This window comes from Stegostoma tigrinum, chromosome 11 (assembly GCF_030684315.1).
Source record: "Stegostoma tigrinum isolate sSteTig4 chromosome 11, sSteTig4.hap1, whole genome shotgun sequence".
NCBI lineage: Eukaryota > Metazoa > Chordata > Chondrichthyes > Orectolobiformes > Stegostomatidae > Stegostoma > Stegostoma tigrinum.
The window spans coordinates 86553706-86574307 of record NC_081364.1 but is presented as its reverse complement, the minus strand read 5'-3'; the positions used below and the strand labels follow the sequence as shown (position 1 = coordinate 86574307).

The following is a 20602-nucleotide window of genomic DNA, read 5'->3' as shown; positions in this document are numbered from 1 at the left end:
TTATCTCATTGAACATATATTCTCCTGACCTATTAGACCCCCAAAATGCTTCACCTCACACATTTCTGGATTGAATTCTATTTGCCTCTGTTCAAGCCTTCTAACCAGCCCATATGTGTAACCCGAGAGACTAAGGCTTTTTGCTGTTTACAACCGTCCAATTCTTGTGTCATCTGTGAACCGGCTGTTCATACTTGGAGCTTTCGTGTCTTCAACATTAATGTACGCACAGTAAGAACTATTACTGTACCCTGTGGTATGCTGCTGGATGAAAGCATCAAGTTACCGAAAAGCCCTTCAAAAATCACATTTACTTCCTGCCACAAACCCAATTTTGGCTCCAATTTGCCAATTCGATGTATCTCCTAGGCTCTTAGGTTCTGAACCAACCCACCATCTGAGACCATTAAATTATTTCTTCGGGTAAGAGAGGTGTGTAATGAAAAGACATTGAGAAGAATTATATTCTTGAGTTTAGAAAAAAATGACGTTTAAACTTGTTGAGACAAAGTTTTGGAGATCTGGTGAGGTAAATTGTTTTTATCTTCAAGCGAAATTGCACATTACGTAGAAAATTTCCAATCTCCAAATGATGAGGTTACACAAATATTGAGTTTGGTTTCCAGTTCACAGATGAGGGATCAAACGTTGAACTTGCCTGGCCTTTATAGATCTAACTTTGCATTCCACTGTATAACTGTCTAAAATTTTGAGTCCTAAATTTTGATTCTAAATAGATTTAGTTGTATGATCAAGGGAATAAATAAGACATGGAGTAGTAATTTTGAGAAATAGGACAATGAGTTCACAATGGATTAAACAAATTCACCTCTCTTTTTGTAGGATATCGTTCAGGGAATTGTGCCGTACCTGGGAACTTTCTTGACAGAATTTTCAGCGCTGGATTCGGCTTTCCCGAATTACCATTCAGTAAGTCTCTCTTACAAGATTTGGATTCCTTATTTGCTGATGAGCGCTATTATTATGGTTTCATTGCAAGCTGCTTGTAGATGAGAATCAAAGCAATAAAAAAATGAATGAGTTTGATTAATAATCCCAATCAGAATAATTTGATGCTTTGTGCTGTGAATCAAACAACTTGTAAACAAAGGAACATGCAAATCACTTTGCAGTTAATTGAATACGGGTTTAGTTTTTCAAAAGGTTGGATAAATTGCACATCATTTTTATTCTGTACAGGTAAATTGGTTACCTGGATGTCACTGCCTATTGAGCAGTTGAACAGCTGAGAATGTCTTCAGCTTGGTACTGATCTACTTGACTGGAGCAAAGGGCTCTATGTAGCGTCCAAGATATGACCTGGTGGTATGACAGATCATTTGTGATTGGCCTTTGACGATATACTAAAATTGAACCAAGTTTACAGAGCTTGTATTTTACTTCTGATCTTTTAAATTTCATAATCTTGTAGTACTGTTTGACCTTTGTACATTTGAATTAATTTTCTTTGTCCTTGTCTATCTCTTACAGAATGGCTTGATCAACTTTGACAAGAGACAAAAAGTTAGTACTGAAAATTGCACTGTACAAAATGTTTGGAATTGTATGAAAGGGGAAAAGCATGCTTTTCAATCTTGTGCTGCTTTATTTGCTTGATGGGGGTGTAGGGGGAGTCCCCAACAGCATCCTAAATGTATATGGTCACTAATAAATCCAATAAAGAATTAAGGAGATGCTTTGTTGCTCAGAGCAGCCAGAATGCAGAAGCTGCTGCTACCAGGACTCGTTGAGAGGATGAGCACAGATGTATTTGAGAGAAAGTTAGATGTCAGAAAGGACACAACGGCATATTTAGAGTTTGAAGCAAGGTGGGAGAGGTGTATAGATCAGCATGGAGCAGTTCAGTCAAATAGCCTGCTTTTGCGCTGCTAATGTGCTGCAATTTACCTTTGAACAGTCACAGCCATGTACAGGATTTGCTAGGCGTTATGTGAATGAAGATGTTGTTCAAATAATCTTAGTGTCATGGAAGTTATTTCATTATTGAAGACACTGGATAAACAATCTCTCCATATTAGTATTTTCCTTCATATGAAAGGCATCATTTCGTCATGGGATGTCAGAAATTGAGGGAGTGCACCTGTTTGGATTTTCACTGACTGGGCAGTATGTTTTGCTCCGTATCTCTGAATTTGGTAATACCAAATTCTCAAACATCCCTGTTGTCATGGCTACTGTTGAGGGTATCATCAAATCCCTATAGTGTGGAAACAGACCATGCAGCCCAACAAGTTCATAGGGCCACTCTGAAGAGGGTCCCACCCAGACCCATTCCCCATGTCTAACTCACTGAAGCTAAATATCCCTGGGCACTACGGGCAATTTAGCATGGGCAATCCACCTAACATCTTTGGACCTTGGGAGGAAACCAGAGCACCCAGAGGAAACCCACTCAGATTCTATTTTCACCTTGTACTGCAACATTCAGCAGGCAACCTGACAATATGAATTTGAGAGGAATTTGACCTTATGGCAAACAATGAATTCTTGCTTACAGAGCTGTAACTTGAGGTCCCTATGAATAGAATTGGTTCCGATCAGAATCAGCTGATGCTGAATTTGCCAAACTGGGCCATGTGATGTAAAATCAGCTGGGTGGCAAAATAGGCATCCAACGCTGTGTGACTCCAATTCACCAGCTCGGAATGCAATCTGTCAAATGGCCCGCCATTTGTCGTGGCTGATGTGGATGTAGCGAAGTGTTTCTTTTCACTGACCTGTTGAAAACTGGCTGGCACTTTACAACTTGGCAGTAACATGTTGTCAGCGTTTGACTTAGAAAGGTCTGCCCCTTTTTACATGTCAAATTGTGACAAGATTCAACCAAGAAGCCACTGTGGTTGAAAGAAAATAGTCCAGTAACTTCGAGCTGCTCATGGTCCATTCAATTTCATGGTGGTGCAACCTTGAAAAATTAACTCAACATTTTCACCGTCTGTCTTGGTATCAGTTACTATAGATCAGCCACTTATTTTGTACTTGGCAGACTTCCTTTTGCTTGGATGAATGATCTTTCATAACATTTCTTGTCTTCACCCTCAATCAGCTTATGGTTCTTAAGTGAATCTTTTTTAAAAATAATCCATCTTTGAAGCACTGTTTTGGGAATTAGTGTCCTGAAACCATCCAGGATAATCTGTACAGAAATTTATCCTTGAAAAGTCACATTTGTGTCATTTATTTCCAAAGCAGAAATATTTTTGTGACATGATGTACTGTGCACTTTGAATAAAGTTTTTGATGCTGTTCAAAATACCATGGACTCGGATTTAGCAGGAACAATTATAGCAGTTTAAACTTGCCTTAACAGCTCATTATTTATTTATGTTCTTTCAGGAATATGAAATAATTTTGGGTATCAAATCCCTGCAGTTTGCTTGCTCATCATACACCCTTCGTCCAAACGAGAATTTTCTAGACTTGTTCTTTATGCAACAATACTTAAGTGAGGATAGCGAGTACGTAACTGGTATTGTAGGAGTGTGCAGGTAAAACAGTTAAGGGTTGTGTGTGAAATCTTCTCTAGTTATAATTGCTGTTTAATGCTAGTGAGCTGCCAGATTGTTTATTGTCTTCCTTTTCCTTGGTTTCAAAGTTTTGACAATGAATTCTGACCTATGAGGATAAAGTCAGTTGCTCAATGAATCAATTCTGTTGTGTTGCATCAAAATGCGTTTCATTGGTATATAATAGTGCAGAGTATACTACCACTAAGCCAATGATTGCAGGAAAATGCAAAAAACTTGATGAGTGACCAATTTTAGCAACATGTCCAAGAGCTCCTATTGTGAGTGCATCTACAAATCCAGATGTAAATTGTACCAGTTTTGAGAAATGTTTCATTTCCTTCCAATTTCTTTTCAAATACATAATCCTATTACTAACATAAAATTAACAATAACCCTACACAATTGGTCAGCATTTTAAAGTATCTTTCAATGGTTGCCTAAAAACATCATTCCCTCATCTCAAAATAGCCACAGTATATTTTTAATAATGCAACCAAAAATAATCTCCAACTGAAAAAAAACCACTTTGCCATTGCTGGACCAGAGTTGATGAAGGAACCAGATTATAGATCACTGAAACTAATTTTTTGTTTTGACAGAGCAGGCTTTGTAATAATTACATTTTTTGAAAACAGTTGGCTTCTTCATAAATTGGTGGGCAGAAGTAATTATTTAAAATGTACCTGTTGTATCAATTTACATTCCTGCTTTGAAAAACAAAGCTCACGATTAAGCCCATCCTCAGGCTACGGATGACCATGTGCAGCAAGCACCTGGCATTATCGTCAATTCAATCAGTGGCACAGTCAGTATTGGGCCAACTTCAAACATGGTATTTATTGTAACAGTAATTACAAAATGTTACCAAAATTCAGTTTCCATGGATCATAAGTTATATTTAAAGTTCTTTTGGACGTCTGGGATAGTATGGTTGATTTTCGGACAGATTGTCTGAAAATATCAGCAACAGAAAGTCTGGTCAAGAGATATAACCCTTCATTTTACTATCTCCGAGATGTGGCATGTGCTGTTTTAGTCACCTGAAGTGACTGATTCATGACCACCCTTCATTGCTTGACATTGCCTGTACATTCACATGACAGTGTGGATGAGGCCCGGAGAAACTCCTGTATAACTTTACATCCTATTGTATCACCTTCGGCACTGGAAGTTTGATTCTCATGTTTTCCAGTTGACTTTTTTCAAGCCCAGTCCTTGTTAATTTTTTCTGTACCTGCTGTAGAAGTTCGAGCATTTTGTTCAATTCCACGTGTTCTGCAAAAAGAGGGGGTTATCGTCTTGGTAAAAAATTACCCAAAGGAATCGCAGATGCTGGGAATCAAAAACACAAAGAGAAATTGCTGAAAAAATTCAGCGGGTCTGGCAGCATCTGTGAAAAGAAAGCAGAGTTTTCTTTCAGGTCTGGTGACATTTCTTCAGAACTCTTATTGTCTTGATCTCCTGTTCAAAAAGCAGAAAAGATCGATGTGCCTACAGTGAGAACTTTTGTCGCTCATTAGTCAAAGTAATGTTCAGTGTTCTCCTGCCTGAAAACACGTGCCTTTTGCAAACAAAATTATCATTCATGCAATTTCAATTCTATGTAAATGATTGATTTTGCCATTAATAATAAAAATATTGAACAAAGGCATCTGATTCTTTTTAAATGAATCTTGTCTGAAAATGTTTATCTGCCACCCTGCAGCTCCTCTGAACTCGAGAAACCGCCAAAGCCCAAAAAGAGTGTGTTTAAACGCCTCAGCTGGTAAGTATCCCATGTTAAGCACCGCAAATATCTCATTATTTCCTTTATTACCTGGATGAATGGACAGAAAGATAAGTACATCTGTTCCTTGACAAATAGAGACATCTGATGTGTGGTCATTATTGCTTCATTGGAGTGAGATTTTTTAGTAACTGGTTGAGTAATTTGAGACGATGCAAGGAGTAGTGCTGTTATTCTCACCTTGTGCATGTGTCTCGTGTAGACTGATTGATAGAGATTCTTTGCTATGACCATGATTGTAGAATGTGGACCTGTGATGAGCTTGGTATTGCCTAGCGATTCTCATTTATCCACTGAGAAGTTTCTGCACCATGGCTAAATTTCGCCGGAATAAATTTGTTTGAGAGACAAGTAAGCCAAAAAGGTGTTACAGTGAATTAAATTTGCATATTTGTGGGCCTGCATAATGAAAACTAGCAAGGTTTAACAATTTTGAGTGAAAAATCAGATTTGTGTTCCACTTTGTGGGTCAGCAGGCAGCAGAAATATCTTCTGTTGAAAAATTATCAGCCGTGCTTCTCACATTTGAAGCTCCACCTCAAAATTACTATCTCAGTGGAGTCAAGTTAGGTAAAGGGGAAGCACAACGAGATCTAGGTGTTCTTGTACGTCAGACAATGAAAGCAAGCATGTAGGTACAGCAGGCAGTGAAGAAAGCTAATAGCATGCTGGCCTTCATCACAAGAGGAATTGAGTATAAGAGCAAAGAGGTCCTTCTGCAGCTGTACAGGGCCCTGGTGAGACCGCACCTGGAGTATTGTGTGCAGTTTTGGTCTCCCAATTTGAGGAAGGACATTCTGGCTATTGAGGGAGTGCAGCGTAGGTTCACAAGATCAATTCCCGGAATGGCGGGACTATCATACGTTGAAAGATTGGAGCGACTGGACTTGTGTACACTTGAGTTTAGAAGGATGAGAGGGGATCTGATTGAGACGTATAAGATTATTAAGGGATTGGACACTGTGGAGGCGGGAAGCATGTTTCCGCTGATGGGTGTTTCCAGGACCAGAGGACATAGTTTAAAAATAAGGGGAAGGCCATTTAGAACAGAGTTGAGGAAAAACTTCTTCACCCAGAGAGTGGTGGATATATGGAATGCCCTGCCCCAGAAGGCAGTGGAGGCCACCTCTCTGGATGCTTTCAAGAAAGAGATAGACAGAGCTCTTAAAGATAGTGAAATCAAGGGTTATGGGGATAAGGCAGGAACAGGATATTGATTGTGGATGATCAGCCATGATCATAATGAATGGTGGTGCTGGCTCAAAGGGCCGAATGGCCGACTCGAGCACCTATTGTCTATTGTCTATAAAACTCAAATATATTTCCATGTGGAAGTTGACATGAAAGTATGTGTTTGTTGTCGTGCATACATGTGTAAAGACTTCAAAGTTGTTTTTGGTAATTTTTCCTGAGTTGGGGATATTATCTTATATTTCTGTTCAATAGGTAAGGACTGACCAGAACTCAGCAAAGTCAGATTTTTCCCCCACCTACCCAAATAGAGTTTCAGAGAAAAAACCGTGCCTTGTTGCTGTGTTGTGCCTTGCAGTGATCTGGAGTGTGACATGTGATTATTGTTATATAGAAACCAAGAAAGAGAAGGGAAACACTTATTCACTTCCTGGGATATCTTCTCTTTACATGAGTGTGGATGTTACATGGATGTGATTTAGGCTTCCGTGGCTTAATTGTGATTCTCGAAGTGCAGGCATTCAACATTGCAGCATTAGTGTGCAATCTCACATTTCAGCAGCCATCTGCTCTTGCTCCCTGTACTATTTAATGCCTAATATACCAACAATCAGGATTTTCAATGTGGGAATTTTTTATCATGCCATCTGCTGTACTTCTTTTGGGAGTTTTGGAAAATTTTCTATGTTAATCATGCAATATAAATGCAAATTGCTGGATAGAAATCCTAACGTTTGCAGTACCAATATACTGAAGGCCACATTCAGAGTTCACTGTCGTACCTTACAAAGTGTTGTGCACAGTTTTCTATCAATTATCAATGGTGTTATTTTGTTTTACGTTTTATTTTTAATAAACTGCAGCTTTCAGGAAGAAATTATATACACATTAGCATGTGGCCAGGTTGGGGGAAATTTTCCACCCTGTGGGTATTCAAATCCACATTTTGCCTTTCATAAGATTGAGGTTGATAGCAGGTTGAATAACATTGCAAAAAGCCCAGATTCTTGTGCCATTCAAATATGCAAACATTATAACCTATTCATATACTCCCTAACTATTCGGCAATGTAACAATGTTCAATACTAGTAATGCGAGCTCTCGGTATGAGTGTGCCACTATTAATTTCTCACAGGTCAAATGTGGCACACATCAAACTCCTGGTACTCTCATCATCAATATACCTTCATTCTAGTTTAATTTTTTTGACAGTTTGTCTAGAATGCAATGACATTTCCATATTTTTGTTGTGTCCCCTTTCCCTTGTGCAGCCTGTTTTCAAGGAGTGGTGTTAAAGTACACAGCGCTCCAACTAAAAGCTCTGAGCAGTGAGCAACCCTTCAGAATGAGGATTCGGACGACAGCATTACCGCAGCCAGCATTTTATCCGATTCCAGCCACTTGGAAATGGAAGAGCCGAGCACTTCGCAAAAAGCGTCAGAAAAGGTGAGACAGTGAGGCACTCATCACGTAAAATATGTTGTTCTCGGAGACTCTGGTTTGTCTAATAATGTCCAGACACTTTTTTTCTTCTTTCTTTCCTTCCTTTCTTCTGCCTTCCTGCCGTCTATTATCCTGACTACACTTTGGCAGTCAAGAGGATACAAGGGTACTCAGTGATACCGTCCCAGCCACTGGAGCTGGATGGCTGCCTAGCCAATCTCCTTCGCCTTTCTTTTAAGAGCTATTAGCCGAATAGCCATTTTGATGTTTCAGCCAGACTGAAATCCTTAACGTGAATGCCGTTCCACCAAGCATCTTCATAACTGGCTGCTGCCAGCAATTTTCCATCCCAGGTCCCACTTGCCAAAGTTGGGTCACTTGCTTTCAGAACGAAGGCAAGACAGCTGTGCCTCTCCCATCAAAATTCAACCTTTGTGCTGGTTACTGAAGCATTTGATTCCAGAAAAGATATTATTCGTTCACAAAGTGAGAGCTGATTTTTTTGGTTTTTTTTTCGTTGTGCTGTTGGCTTTGTTTTGCTTAGATATTTTATATGATTTTATACTAATAGCCAAAATATTTCATCTTTAATTGTTCACAGCATCTTTAATTTCTACACAGTAAATTTTAGTGCATGGGGTACATCTGTTGCAGCTTGAAGCGCCCAGTCCACAAAAACAGTATTTAGAGTATGTTGGACAGGTCTTGATCCAGCAATTGCAACAAAGTAATGCAAGTCTCTGCATGGAGTCCTCGTGACTGCACGTTTTGTTTTTCATCAATATTCGGGCTTTGAGCTGTTGATTAGTACGTTCTCTGCTGAAGACCATTGTATCTTGGGAGATTATCAAAATTGTGTTATGGTTATTGTTTATAGAATATGTCTAGGACTTGTCCCAGGGATATTTTCATAATGTATTTCTCTAAGAATTGGGCTAAGTATTATTAGGTCACATTTGGGTGTTTTGGAGTGGTATTTTTTTGTTTCAAAATACCCTCTTCCTTTTTATGGATTCTCCTGTTTAGTGTTGTGACTTCCTGTCTATTAATCATAAACTGAGAGCTGCAGTGACTTGGATGATTTCACTTCTGGTTTCTTTAGTTCTCTGCTGTATGTGGTTTGCTGTTGCTGTCTGTCTTTCTTTCTGCCAGTGGTGCTGTGCCGCACACATTCTGACCTGCACAATGCACTGGTTGGCCCATTCGCAGTCACCCACACTTCATAAATGTGTTTTAACTTCAAACAGTGTAGTTGGATTCAAGATTTCTGTGCATAGCAGGGTGAAGTGGGCAAATAAATATTTATGTAGGCATGTTCACATACTGAGTGCAAACTGAAACCCCAAAGGGTTTATCTGACAAACCTCGAATTGAAGCACCAGTTTACATGGTCAAGTGAAATGACCACAATGTTATTGTGCTGAAGGAAACTAATTAGTAATTTATGGGCATGCTAAGTACTGAATTGTTGACGTTGACTGAACAGCTAGTAAACACAAACGGGAGTATAATTCCTCAGAAGTGTTCGAGAGTGGTAGAGGAAAGAACTGCAAGTAAAATATTTCACAAGACAGCAACGACCCAGAATTCATGTACAACATCATGTTCTTGCAATTAAGCTGTCCTGCGCAGAATGCCTTCACCTTTGTGGGCAGCAGGACAGCATATTTTGTGTAATAATAAATATAACTGGAAAGGGGGAAGTTTCTAATATGCAACAATTGACAAACGTCTTCTTAAACAAAATAATTATTCCACAGTCATTAAAATCCGTGGATACTGCCTCCTCTGGAGGTTTATCCAACAGTGGTGCACCAGCAAAAACAAATTACGACATAGCCAAGTCTCGTAGGCGTGCGGGTTTGGGCAGCTGCTGGTGTGCAACACGTCAGAGGGACAACCGCCAGAATGAGAAAAGCTGCCTCATCCGAGTCAGATTAAAGGAGGACAGAGCACAAGAATTCAAAACGATTTTGGTAAGTCCCTGGACTGGTTGCTCTCGTCATGCTCGGTCCAAATAATTGCCATTGCTTTCTGCCAGTATCGCAAGAGGATTTTTTTATCCCAATTATTTGTTGCCATGCAGTCATATTCAGTGTGCATTTTCCACATTGCTGAAGTCTTTTTTGGTCAATAGGAGTGCTTTGACCATCATTTTGATCCTGTTTTGTAATGCACTAGCAATGTTTAGGTTTTAGGCCTGAACACATTTTCCTTGCATTTCTCCTTTAAGTGTACATGGCAAGGTGCAGCACTCTGTTGCCCCATTTTGGGGACTGGCTGATAACTATTGAAGAGGAAAAATCACAAATTAATGTGCGTCATTAACTGTACAATAAATCAGCAAGGAGGTACCAGATCTTCAGTTAGCTGACCACAGGCACTTTGGTCCATCTGTCAACGAATCGAGTAATATTAGCAGAGCCATTGAATATTTCTTTCCTGACTTTGGCTCATGTGAAATTTAAAAGCCTGGTGCATGGAAGAAAGCACATCAAAAATGGGATAGAGAAGAGTGCAATCCAAAATAGAATAATTACCTGCTGGCGAGTTCAGGAAAGCCAAAGGAATGTTGGCCAAATTGGAAAGCACATCGATTGTTTTGTTTGATCATTTATTTTCCTTCAAAGGATCAGTCATACTCTTTGACTGTGGCTCCACAGATGTCAGGGTAATGTGTGAGAAATTGCTTCTGGTACTTAAATATTGTTAAACAAACAGTGCCTCTTTACTCTGGTAAAGAGAATATTTGTTAGCTTGTAAGTGAGTTGGAGATGGGGCAGAACCAGCCTAAGATCTGAGGTAGAATTTGGATAAGCAAATGGCAAACAGGCTATTTAAATTGGACATCTATGAAACACAGAAAACTAAATTCTCAACCAAAATGACGAAAATGTCTCCTGATGAAAGTGCAACAAATTTTTGCCAACAAACACAGTCATGAGAGGCCAACTAGAGAATTGTGGAATGTTATTACAAAGCAAAAAAAAAACTTTGGCTGATTGTGTCTGTGCTAAATCTCAATAATAAGGAGCTAAATTTGCCACCCACCTCCCCCACCACCACCACCACCACCACCACCATTGCCCTTTTTACCCCTGCCCTGCAAATTTTGCTCCATGTAATTATTCAGTCGTCTTATGAATATAATTTAATCTGCTTTAACCACCTATTCGGATATTGTGGTTGGAAAAAGCAGAATTCTTTTTTTTTGCTTTTGCTCCCCACCAATGACCTTAGATTTTGTCCTTGGTACATAGTGTCAGAAGGACCAGTAAACAGTTTCCACCATTTACTTTAGATAGCCTGAGCAAATGACTGTTCTTCATGATTCTGTATTCTCATCCTGACCCAATTTTGTGTCCATACCGCCACTGCCCGTTTCATTCCACAGGCTTCCATTTTGCTTGCACACTTGTGTGTCACTTCATCAAACATAGAAAATCCAGTGTATTACCAACTAATCACTAAAATCATTGATTAATCATTTACAGTGTGAGCGTACTGAGTGGGAAAGGTATTGGTTATTCAAAAAAGATCACTTCAGGGGATGTTAGTTAATGTTAAATAACAAGGTGTAGAGCTGGATGAACACAGCAGGCCAAGCAGCGTCAGAGGAGCAGGAAGGCTGATGTTTCGGGCCTAGACCCTTCTTCAGAAAAATAATGTAGTTAATGTAATCTCTAATTGTGTAATATTTGACTCTGCCACTTACAGAATTGTAGAGACATACGGAACAAAATATCCCTCCAAACTTTTCCTATTTATGTACTTATCCAAATGTCATTTAAACATTGTAATTGTGCCTACATCTGCCATTTCTTCAGGAAGTTACTTCCACAACTTCTGTTATATTTTTCAGATTTGTTGTTCATTAATATATTAATTATGGTCTTTGCTTTTGAGTGCATGGCAAAAGTAATTTTTTTAGCCATGAACTATAATGCAATTAAAGCTGAATTAAGTTTGAGTCTACTCAACCAGAAAACGTTGCAGTTCTCCAGAAGAAACAGCAAATTTTCTAGTTTATTTCAATTTCCAGGTCATTGCTCAAACTTGAGTTGAGAAAAGTAATCTCCAAATTTAACATAGAATTCAACAAAAGCAGACAATTGCCCAAAATGTGTCTTTTCAATGTCCTGCCTATCAAATATTATTCCTGCACAGTTTAAATTGATTGAATATTATTTTTTTGCACTGTCTTTGAATCGCAAATTGCTAAATGTCCCAAACTGTGAAAACAATTTTATGAATCATTTTATACGAATAAGCACAGCATTAGGAAATGTCAGACTTCATAAACAACATTGAGCCATTTGCTGTAATGACAATAAATGTTAAAAGCAGGCAAATGGGATGGGGGTTTTGGGTGGGAGGGGTTGGAATTGGCTTATTTAAATTATGAATTTCGTAACGAGTTACTTGCTTCAAACTGACTGTATAGGTAAACTTGAGCATTGGGCTCTGTTTCCAATCAAATTCCAACCTTTACTGTTCACAGTTTATGCGTTATGGAGCATCGACAGCAGGTTTAACAACAACTGTCCTTCCAGTTATTATTTTGTTAATGTAACTTTTACAGATTTTGGTGTAATGTTCCGATTAGTCTTCTGGGTGAAAGCAGCTGTGTTGAGAAGCCCTTTGGAAATTGAGGCTTTACATTGTGTGCGTGTGTGCGTGTGTGGTGTGTGCGTGTGTGCGTGTGTGTGTGTGTGTGTGTGTGTGTGTGTGTGTGTGTGTGTGTGTGTGTGTGTGTGTCTAATGCATTAATGAAAAGTGAATATTGCTTTAATTAGGTGACTAATCAAGATCGGGTTTCCGAAATCTTCCACAAAGCCATGACCGTGCTCAAATTTGAACCCGAGCGTCCTCAGGACTTTGATCTCGCACAGATCATTGAATCAAATAAAGGTGAGCAGTGGAAATTGCTTCAATTTAAGTTAGAGATAATGGGAACTGTAGATGCTGGAGAATCCAAGATAATAAAGTGTGAAGCTGGATGAACAAGGCAGGCCAAGCAGCATCTCAGGAGCACAAGTGCTGACGTTTCGGGCCTAGACCCTTCATCAGAGACGGGGATGGGGTGAGGGTTCTGGAATAAATAGGGAGAGGGGGGAGGCGGACCGAAGATGGAAAGAAAAGAAGATAGGTGGAGAGGAGAGTATCGGTAGGGAGGGGATAGGTCAGTCCAGGGAAGACGTACAGGTCAAGGAGGTGATATGAGGTTAGTAGGTAGGAAATGGAGGTGCGGCTTGGGGTGGGAGGAAGGGATGGGTGAGAGGAAGAACAGGTTAGGGAGGCAGAGACAGGCTGGGCTCGTTTTGGGATGCAGTGGGGGAGGGGAAGAGCTGTACTGGTTGTGTGATGCAGTGGGGGGATGGGACGAACTGGGCTGGTTTTGGGATGCGGTGGGGGAAGGGGAGATTTTGAAGCAGGTGAAGTCCACATTGATACCATTGGACTGCAGGGTTCCCAAGCGGGATATGAGTTGCTGTTCCTGCAACCTTCGGGTGGTATACTGTATCCATTGTACCCGGTGTGGCTCCCTCTACATTGGGGAAACCAAGCGGAGGCTTGGGGACCACTTTGCAGAACACCTCCGCTCGGTTCGCAATAAACAACTGCACCTCCCAGTCGCGAACCATTTCAACTCCCCCTCCCATTCTTTAAATGACATGTCCATCATAGGCCTCCTGCAGTGCCACAATGATGCCACCTGAAGGTTGCAGGAACAGCAACTCATATTCCGCTTGGGAACCCTGCAGCCCAATGGTATCAATGTGGACTTCACCAGCTTCAAAATCTCCCCTTCCCCCACCGCATCCCAAAACCAGCCCAGTTTGTCCCCTCCCCCCACTGCATCACAAAACCAGCCCAGCTCTTCCCCTCCCTCCACTGCATCCCAATACCAGCCCAGCCTGTCTCAGCCATCCCTTCCTCCCACCCCAAGCCACACCTCCATTTCCTACCTACTAACTTTATCCCACCTCCTTGACCTGTCCGTCTTCCCTGGACTGACCTATCCCCTCCCTACCTGCCCACCTATACTCTCCTCTCCCCCGTCTTCTTTTCTCTCCATCTTCAGTCCGCCTCCCCCCGCTCCCTATTTATTCCAGAACCTTTACCGCATCCCCCTCTCTGATGAAGGGTCGAGGCCCAAAACGTCAGCTTTTGTGCTCCTGAGATGCTGCTGGGCCTGCTGTGTTCATCCAGCTTCACACTCTGTTATCTTCAATTTAAGTTAAATCAGTTTCTGAATGGCATAACCACTGTAAGGGAATTGATATTTTCTTCTGATTTCACCAAAAAGCTGAAGATATCTAAATTTGTAGAATTGAACATACCCAACTGTGTTCAGCAGGATTCAACTCTGAGGAATATAAAGCCAATAAACAACTAATATCTGCACCTAATAAAAACAAATTATTCCATCTGATTCCCCAAAGCCAAATCAGAGCAAAGAACCGCAAATGCTGGAAATCAGAAACTGCTGGAAAAGCACAGCAGGTGTCACAGCACTTGTAGAGAGAAATCAGGGTTAGTGTTTCGAGTCCAGTAGCCCTTTTTCAAAGCTACTCAAATATTGAGTGAAAAATGCACATAGGAGTTGTTTGTGGCATTAAATCCTGAATTACTCACATTGCTTTGTTCATTCTTATTTTAACTGGTTATTCCAAAATAACTGTTTTCTGTTGCTGAAATTAATCAGTTCTTCCCCTCTTTTGGCCTGTGGCTGAGAGACCAGAAATATGGGTGGGGTCGCTGCTGCCAAGTTGCTAATCTGTAGCAACCCTCCCCCCACAATTTCCTGGTGAAAAGTAGAAATGAGGACTCATGGGTTTAATTCTGCTGTGGTTTAAAACGTGCCATCCAGGCTGTGTTGAGCAGAATGCCTTATGAAAATGAAAGGTCCCAATGCCTCTGCAGCATGCTATCCCTCTCAGTTTTCACAGAAAAGAAAAATCAATCCCCTGGATGCAAGCCTCACTGACAAAGCTGGAATATATTCTGCATCCATCATAGCCCTCAGAAAATGGTCATAGGCTGTGTCACTAACTCGTGTTTGATTCAGGTGCCCTCGGTGGTGTTAGTTCCAAGAGTCCAATCTAATGCTGAAGGAGAGGATAGCTTTTCTCAGAGTTTTCGCATTGATCACACTGCACCTTTTTGTGTTTGATGCTGGTATCCAGCAGAAGTGACATGTAGCTGCTGGGTCATTCGTGAATCAATTGGGGTTTTGCATTGTTCTGTAGTAAGAAAAATCTGACATCTTTACCTGGGCTACTGTATGCTGACTCTTCACAGCCTCATATGTGGCCGAATAAAGCCACTCAATTGTACAAACTGTCATGAAGAAGGCATGTGCCATTGGACAGCGAGGGGTTTGAAATGGATTTTATTCTTGGCCAACAATGCTCATCCTGAGAATGGGTCTCAGGTATAATGGTTTTCAGTTATTGAGTTTACCTAAGGATGGTATAACTCCAAGATTTTCTCTTGTGTTTTGTAATATATTCTGAATCCTTGCAGTACATTCGTTCTGTTCCTCCCAGCCATTGATATTTCCATATCCAGGAAGCAGTTGGACCTGGTCACAATCAATATGATGAAAACACGTCTGAATAATAATATGCTTTCCCTCTGCTTTTTCAGTGCTCATACTTCCGGCCCATGCCATCCTGTATTACGCAATGAACAAGGAAGTGAGTCACGACTTCATCCTGAGATTCACCGAAAGAAGATCTTCATGTCTATGCAAGTTTTAGCTGTAAGGAACATAATGTTTCATGAGACTCTATTGGATCTAAAATCTCTGCTCAGTATCAAAAACCCTGCAATATATGAATAAATTACTTTGGCAGTTTTCTACTTTAAATTATTGGACAATTTGGAGAGAGTGACTTGACTTCAGACAATTACTTAACATTAACTTTTGAGTCCAGTGCTTGTTTGTGCTTTTCAAACATCTTGCACATCAGCTATTTTTTCTGGAAGGCTGGAATATTGAACCCTGCCACCTGTCTTCTATGAACATCACAGTCATGTTTCAATTGGTTGGATGAGAAAAGGAATCTTTTACGTATCAATCTTGTTGACCAATTGTGTTTGAAGTTGCCTGGTTTCCTCAATGGTTGTTTGGTTAAAAAGCAAACCAGCCATTTGTTCAGCCAATGGCAGGATGATGAATACTTCAACTGAAGTGTTTGGTTTGGCCTTTAAACTCTTCAGCACTCCACTCCTGCCTTCAATATTTTTATTTCTCCTGTGGTTTAAACTAATTTGGAGAGAATGCCATTGATATGCCTTCAACAAAGGGCAACTACAAGAAATAATAGAGTTGTTTATTACTACCAGTGATATTGCACTTGTTTGAGACCTTAACTGTTTTTACTTAATGTTCAATTTTACAGAAATTTAATATAAAATTATTATACGGGCTACGTAGCGAGACCAAGTGTGTGAGAGTGAGATTATGTGAGTGAGATTGTGAGAGTACGAGTCAGACCATGTGTGTGAGTGAGTGCCAAGTCAGTGAGAGTGAGTGAAACTGTGTGTGAGTGAGTGTGTGAGACTGTGGGAAATCAGAGTGAGACAGTATGCATTAGTGAGACCGTCTGAGTGCGAGTCAGAGTGAGCTGATGTGTAAGAGTGAGACTGTGTGAAGTTAGAGTAAGACCGTGTGTGAGTCAGACTGAATGACAGTCAGTGTGAGACTGTGTGAGTGATACTGTGAGTGCGTGTGAGAGAGTAGGACTGTATGAAGTCAGTGAGACTGTGAGTGAAAGCATGTGCGTGAGTGGGACCATATGTGTGAGTGAGACTGTGAGAGAGAGAGTCAGAGTTAGATAAGAGAGAGGGCGAGTAGGAATTTGTATGTGAATGAGACCATGCATTTGTGAGAGTGAGACCATGTGTGTGACTAAGAATGTGTGTGTGAGTGAGAGAGTCTGAGTGGGGCTGTGTGTGGGTGGGGCTGTGTGTGGTTGGGACTCTGAATAAGATTGTGTGAGAATGTATGAGTGAGAGAGCATGTGTAATTGAGTGAGTTTGAACAAGACCATGTGTGAGTGAGATTGTGAACTCAGAGTGAGATTGTGTATGAGTGAGACTATGTGAGTGTGAGAGGCAATGTGCGTGAGACTGAAATTGTGGGAAGTCAGGCAATACTGTGTGTGTGAACCTCAGGGTGAGACTGCCTGCGAGTGAGACTGCGCACTCAAAATGAGACTGACTACGGTGTCAGAGACAGCCTGTGTGATTGAGACTGAGTTGGTGTGTGAGTCAAGATTGAGCATGTGTGTGATTGAGCCTGAGTTTGTGCGTGTGACACAGTGAGTGAGTGTCTGTATGGGAGTGAGTCAAACTACGTGTGTGAGACTGTGTGAAGTGAGAATGAGACTGTGCAAAGTCAGTATGGGACTGTATGTGTGAGACTGAGACCATGTGTGAGTGAAAAAGTCAGAGTGAGGCTGTGTGTGAGACTGATGTGTGTGCGTGAGACTGTGAGGTTGTGAGTAAAACTGCAAAATCAGCGTGACACTGTATGAGTGAGAGTGTCTGAGATTGTGCTTGTGATACTGTGTGAGACTGAGTGTGAATGAGACTGTGTGAGAGTGTGTCGGAAGTGAGTCAGTCCATGTCTGTGAATGAGTCAATTATTTGTGAGTGAAACTGAGTGTGAGTGAGGCTGCGTGAAGTGTGAGTCAGACTGACTGAGTGTGTGTGAGTGACTATAACAGGCTGAGTGAGAAATTGTGTGTGTAAGTGTGAGACTGCGAATGAAACTGTCAGAGTGTAAGAGTGAGGGAGTGTGTGTATGAGTGGATATATCTGTAAAAAGCATACCATCTCAGGGAAAAACAAAACTAACAAACTAACCATTTATCCAGAACGTGAGGTGGGATGATGAGTACTTCAGCCGGACTGTTTGGCTCGGCCTTTAAAGTCTCCAGCCAACCTTTTGTTTCCAGTGGTTTTAACTAATTCTGGATTAAAAACCCACTGAAATGTTTTTAACTGACTGCAAATGCAAGAAATAACAGCATTGTTTATTCTTGCCAGTGGTATCGCACTTGTTTGAGACTTTAATTAATGCTCAGCTTTATAATGAATTTATTTTGAATTGTTATATTGTGAGATGTGCGCGCATGTGTAAGAGAATATATATTTGTAAAGTGCAAACTGTTCTGGTGATAAAAGGTATTTAAAAGATGCACAGGGGACCAGATCACCTCAGACATGAATACTGTAATACACTTGTTGTTCCCAGTTTATCTGCTCATGTTCCATTACTCAGATCTGTCATTGTTTCAAGTGGGTCTCATTGGTTAACAGCCTAATCTGAAACTCACTCATTGACCTTTTCATCTTCATGCAATCACATCTCACATGCAGGACAGCGTTGGTTATGTATATTCACTTTTCAAATGGATCCAAAACAATAATCCATTCAAAGTAGCAAAATATCAGGAATTTTTAACAATATTTGAGACTCTGTTAAATTCACAGTTGCACTATGTGTAAATTAACACCAGGAACAACAAGCACTTTAACATTTCTGGCATTCCTTTCTTCCACAGGCAATGTTCGAACCTCCTTCCCGATGTGAATAAGTGAGCTCTGGTGAGGAAGGGCTTTAGAGAGCTCACTGCCCTGATTTTTGAGAGGTTGTATGTATTTTATTTCCTTCTCCTCCTGCAAATCGCTTGGTGCTCGATATAGGATTCACTAATTCGACATTTACACATAACCACTTTAAAACTAAAATGGTTCAACATCGAGGCTTTGCCAACAATACCAGCCACAGATAAAAGAGGAAATCATCTGAGTTCTTTGTCTAAGTTTCGTTTCTAAAAATAGTGTTCAGTAAATGTTTTTGATGTTCTTACATTTGTTTTAAATTAAAAAACTTAAATTGCTATCTTTTGTTTCATTCTTTTGAAGTAGAAGACAAATTCTGGGCTGATGGAGTATACTTCATATCTAATTAGTGCTGCCTCACTAAATATAAGCTCCTATCAGCAATTTGTGTTGAGAGCTCACCTCCACGAACCAGGTATCTGGGGCAATTGACAGCCATAATCCTAGAGAGCAAGGCAGGTACCTTGTCACCACGCAGGAAATCTCCACTGGGGGTTAGCTGATGGAGAAACTGGTTGAACAAGTAATGGCTCTGCCAGGATTGGAACACTTTGTTTGCAATATGTGGGAAAGGTGCCTCCATTAAACATGGCCTCTGATATCCGTCTACTCACTTGCATCACTGACCCCATGCCATTTGTAAAATGCAAGCTTCAGTGCAAAGGCCACATTGCCTTGATGCACTTTCAAAGAGTTTCTGTGCAAGACTGTTGTATAATGGTGTTTGCAGTGACTGTCACATCAGTGCTGTGGGGCAACTCGTGCTGGCACAAGCATTGGTGGTACAGATAGAAGAGTTAGCTCCAGGAATAGCGAGTGTACTGTTGTAGTTTTCCTCATCTTTGGATTCTGGGGAAGTATCTGGAAAACTGCCAATGTGACACCCCTATTCAAAAAGAGAGGGAGGCAAAAGGCAGGTAACTTTAGGCCAAGCATTTAACGTTGAAAACGTGTTGGGATCAATCATTAAGGAAATAATAACAGTGCATTTGGAAAGCAATAACCTAATTAAACAGAGTCATCATGACTCCATGAAAGAGAAATCATGTCTGACTATTAGTTTTGTGAAGAATGCTGAACCAGAGCAGTTAGGGGGGAACCAGTACATGTGTTATATTTGGAATTCGAGCAGGCGTTCATCAAGGTACCTCACAAAAGGTTAAGCCTTACAGTAAAAACCATGGTGTTGGAGGTGATAAGTTGACATGGATGGAGAATTGGCTAACAGCCAGGAAGCAGTGAACAGGGATTAGAGGTTCTTTTCCAACTTGGTGACCTGCGACCAGTGGAGTTTCACAGGGATCAGTACTGGGACGGCAACTGTTGACAAAAAATATAAATAACTTGGGGCAATGAAGTGTAAGTACCTGGGCCGAATTTGCAGAAAATGTAAAAAAAAAAGTAGAAAAGTGGGTTGTGAGAGATGTACACACATTTCACAATGAAATATTGATTTCTGAATAGACAAAAAGCAAATGCAGTATAATGTGGGAAAATGCAAAGTTGTTAATTTTGGAAGGAAGAACAAAAGAGTTGTTTTATTCAAATGGAGCAAAAAACAGCAGAAATCTGCAATAAAGGCAGTTGAGGTCCTTGTGCACAAAACACAAGAAGTTGGCACACAGATGCAGCAGGTAAACACGAAGACTAATCGAATGTTGGCCCTTGTCTTACATTCCAACCACTTAAAATGAGGGAGGTTTGCTGGTGGGACACATTTGGACTATGTCAGCAGTTTTTCCTCCCTTATTTAAAGGATATCATTTTACTGGAGGCAGCTCAAAGAAGGTTCACTAGATGATCTCCAACGTGATGGGATGACCTTATGAGCAAAGGCTAAACAGATTGGGACTCTACTGTCTGGAACTTTTTAAAAAATGAGCATGTGATTTCAGTGAATCGTACAGGATTCTTAAGAGGCTTGACAGGGTAAATGTGGAAAGGATGTTTCCTTCATGGGAGACTATATGTCCAGAGGGCGTAGTCCCCAAATAAAAGGTGCCATGTTAGA

General features: G+C 40.6%; 1 protein-coding gene across 2 annotated transcripts; it reads left to right on the top strand.

The window, feature by feature from the left end:
- Positions 1 to 4630: 4630 nt before the first annotated feature.
- Positions 4631 to 18811, top strand: LOC132210189 (ral guanine nucleotide dissociation stimulator-like). Of its 2 annotated transcripts, XM_059649613.1 has the most exons (7): positions 4631 to 4950; positions 5236 to 5295; positions 7779 to 7953; positions 9711 to 9926; positions 12747 to 12861; positions 15604 to 15718; positions 18531 to 18811. In XM_059649613.1, the coding sequence occupies exons 3-6, from the start codon at positions 7915 to 7917 to the stop codon at positions 15714 to 15716; spliced, it is 483 nt and encodes a 160-aa protein (XP_059505596.1). In that variant the 5' UTR covers positions 4631 to 4950; positions 5236 to 5295; positions 7779 to 7914; the 3' UTR covers positions 15717 to 15718; positions 18531 to 18811. The 2 variants fall into 2 exon arrangements, with proteins under 2 accessions (XP_059505596.1, XP_059505595.1); XM_059649612.1 differs by lacking the exon at positions 4631 to 4950 and having other exon boundaries at positions 4962 to 5295.
- Positions 18812 to 20602: the final 1791 nt, after the last annotated feature.

Bases quoted from the DNA above. Each gene is read 5' to 3' on its own strand.
- LOC132210189 (XM_059649613.1), top strand. From the start codon at position 7,915: ATGGAAGAGCCGAGCACTTCGCAAAAAGCGTCAGAAAAG. The intron at 7,954-9,710 runs GTGAGACAGTGA...ATTATTCCACAG, and splicing joins CGCAAAAAGCGTCAGAAAAG to TCATTAAAATCCGTGGATAC. The intron at 12,862-15,603 runs GTGAGCAGTGGA...CTGCTTTTTCAG, and splicing joins GATCATTGAATCAAATAAAG to TGCTCATACTTCCGGCCCAT.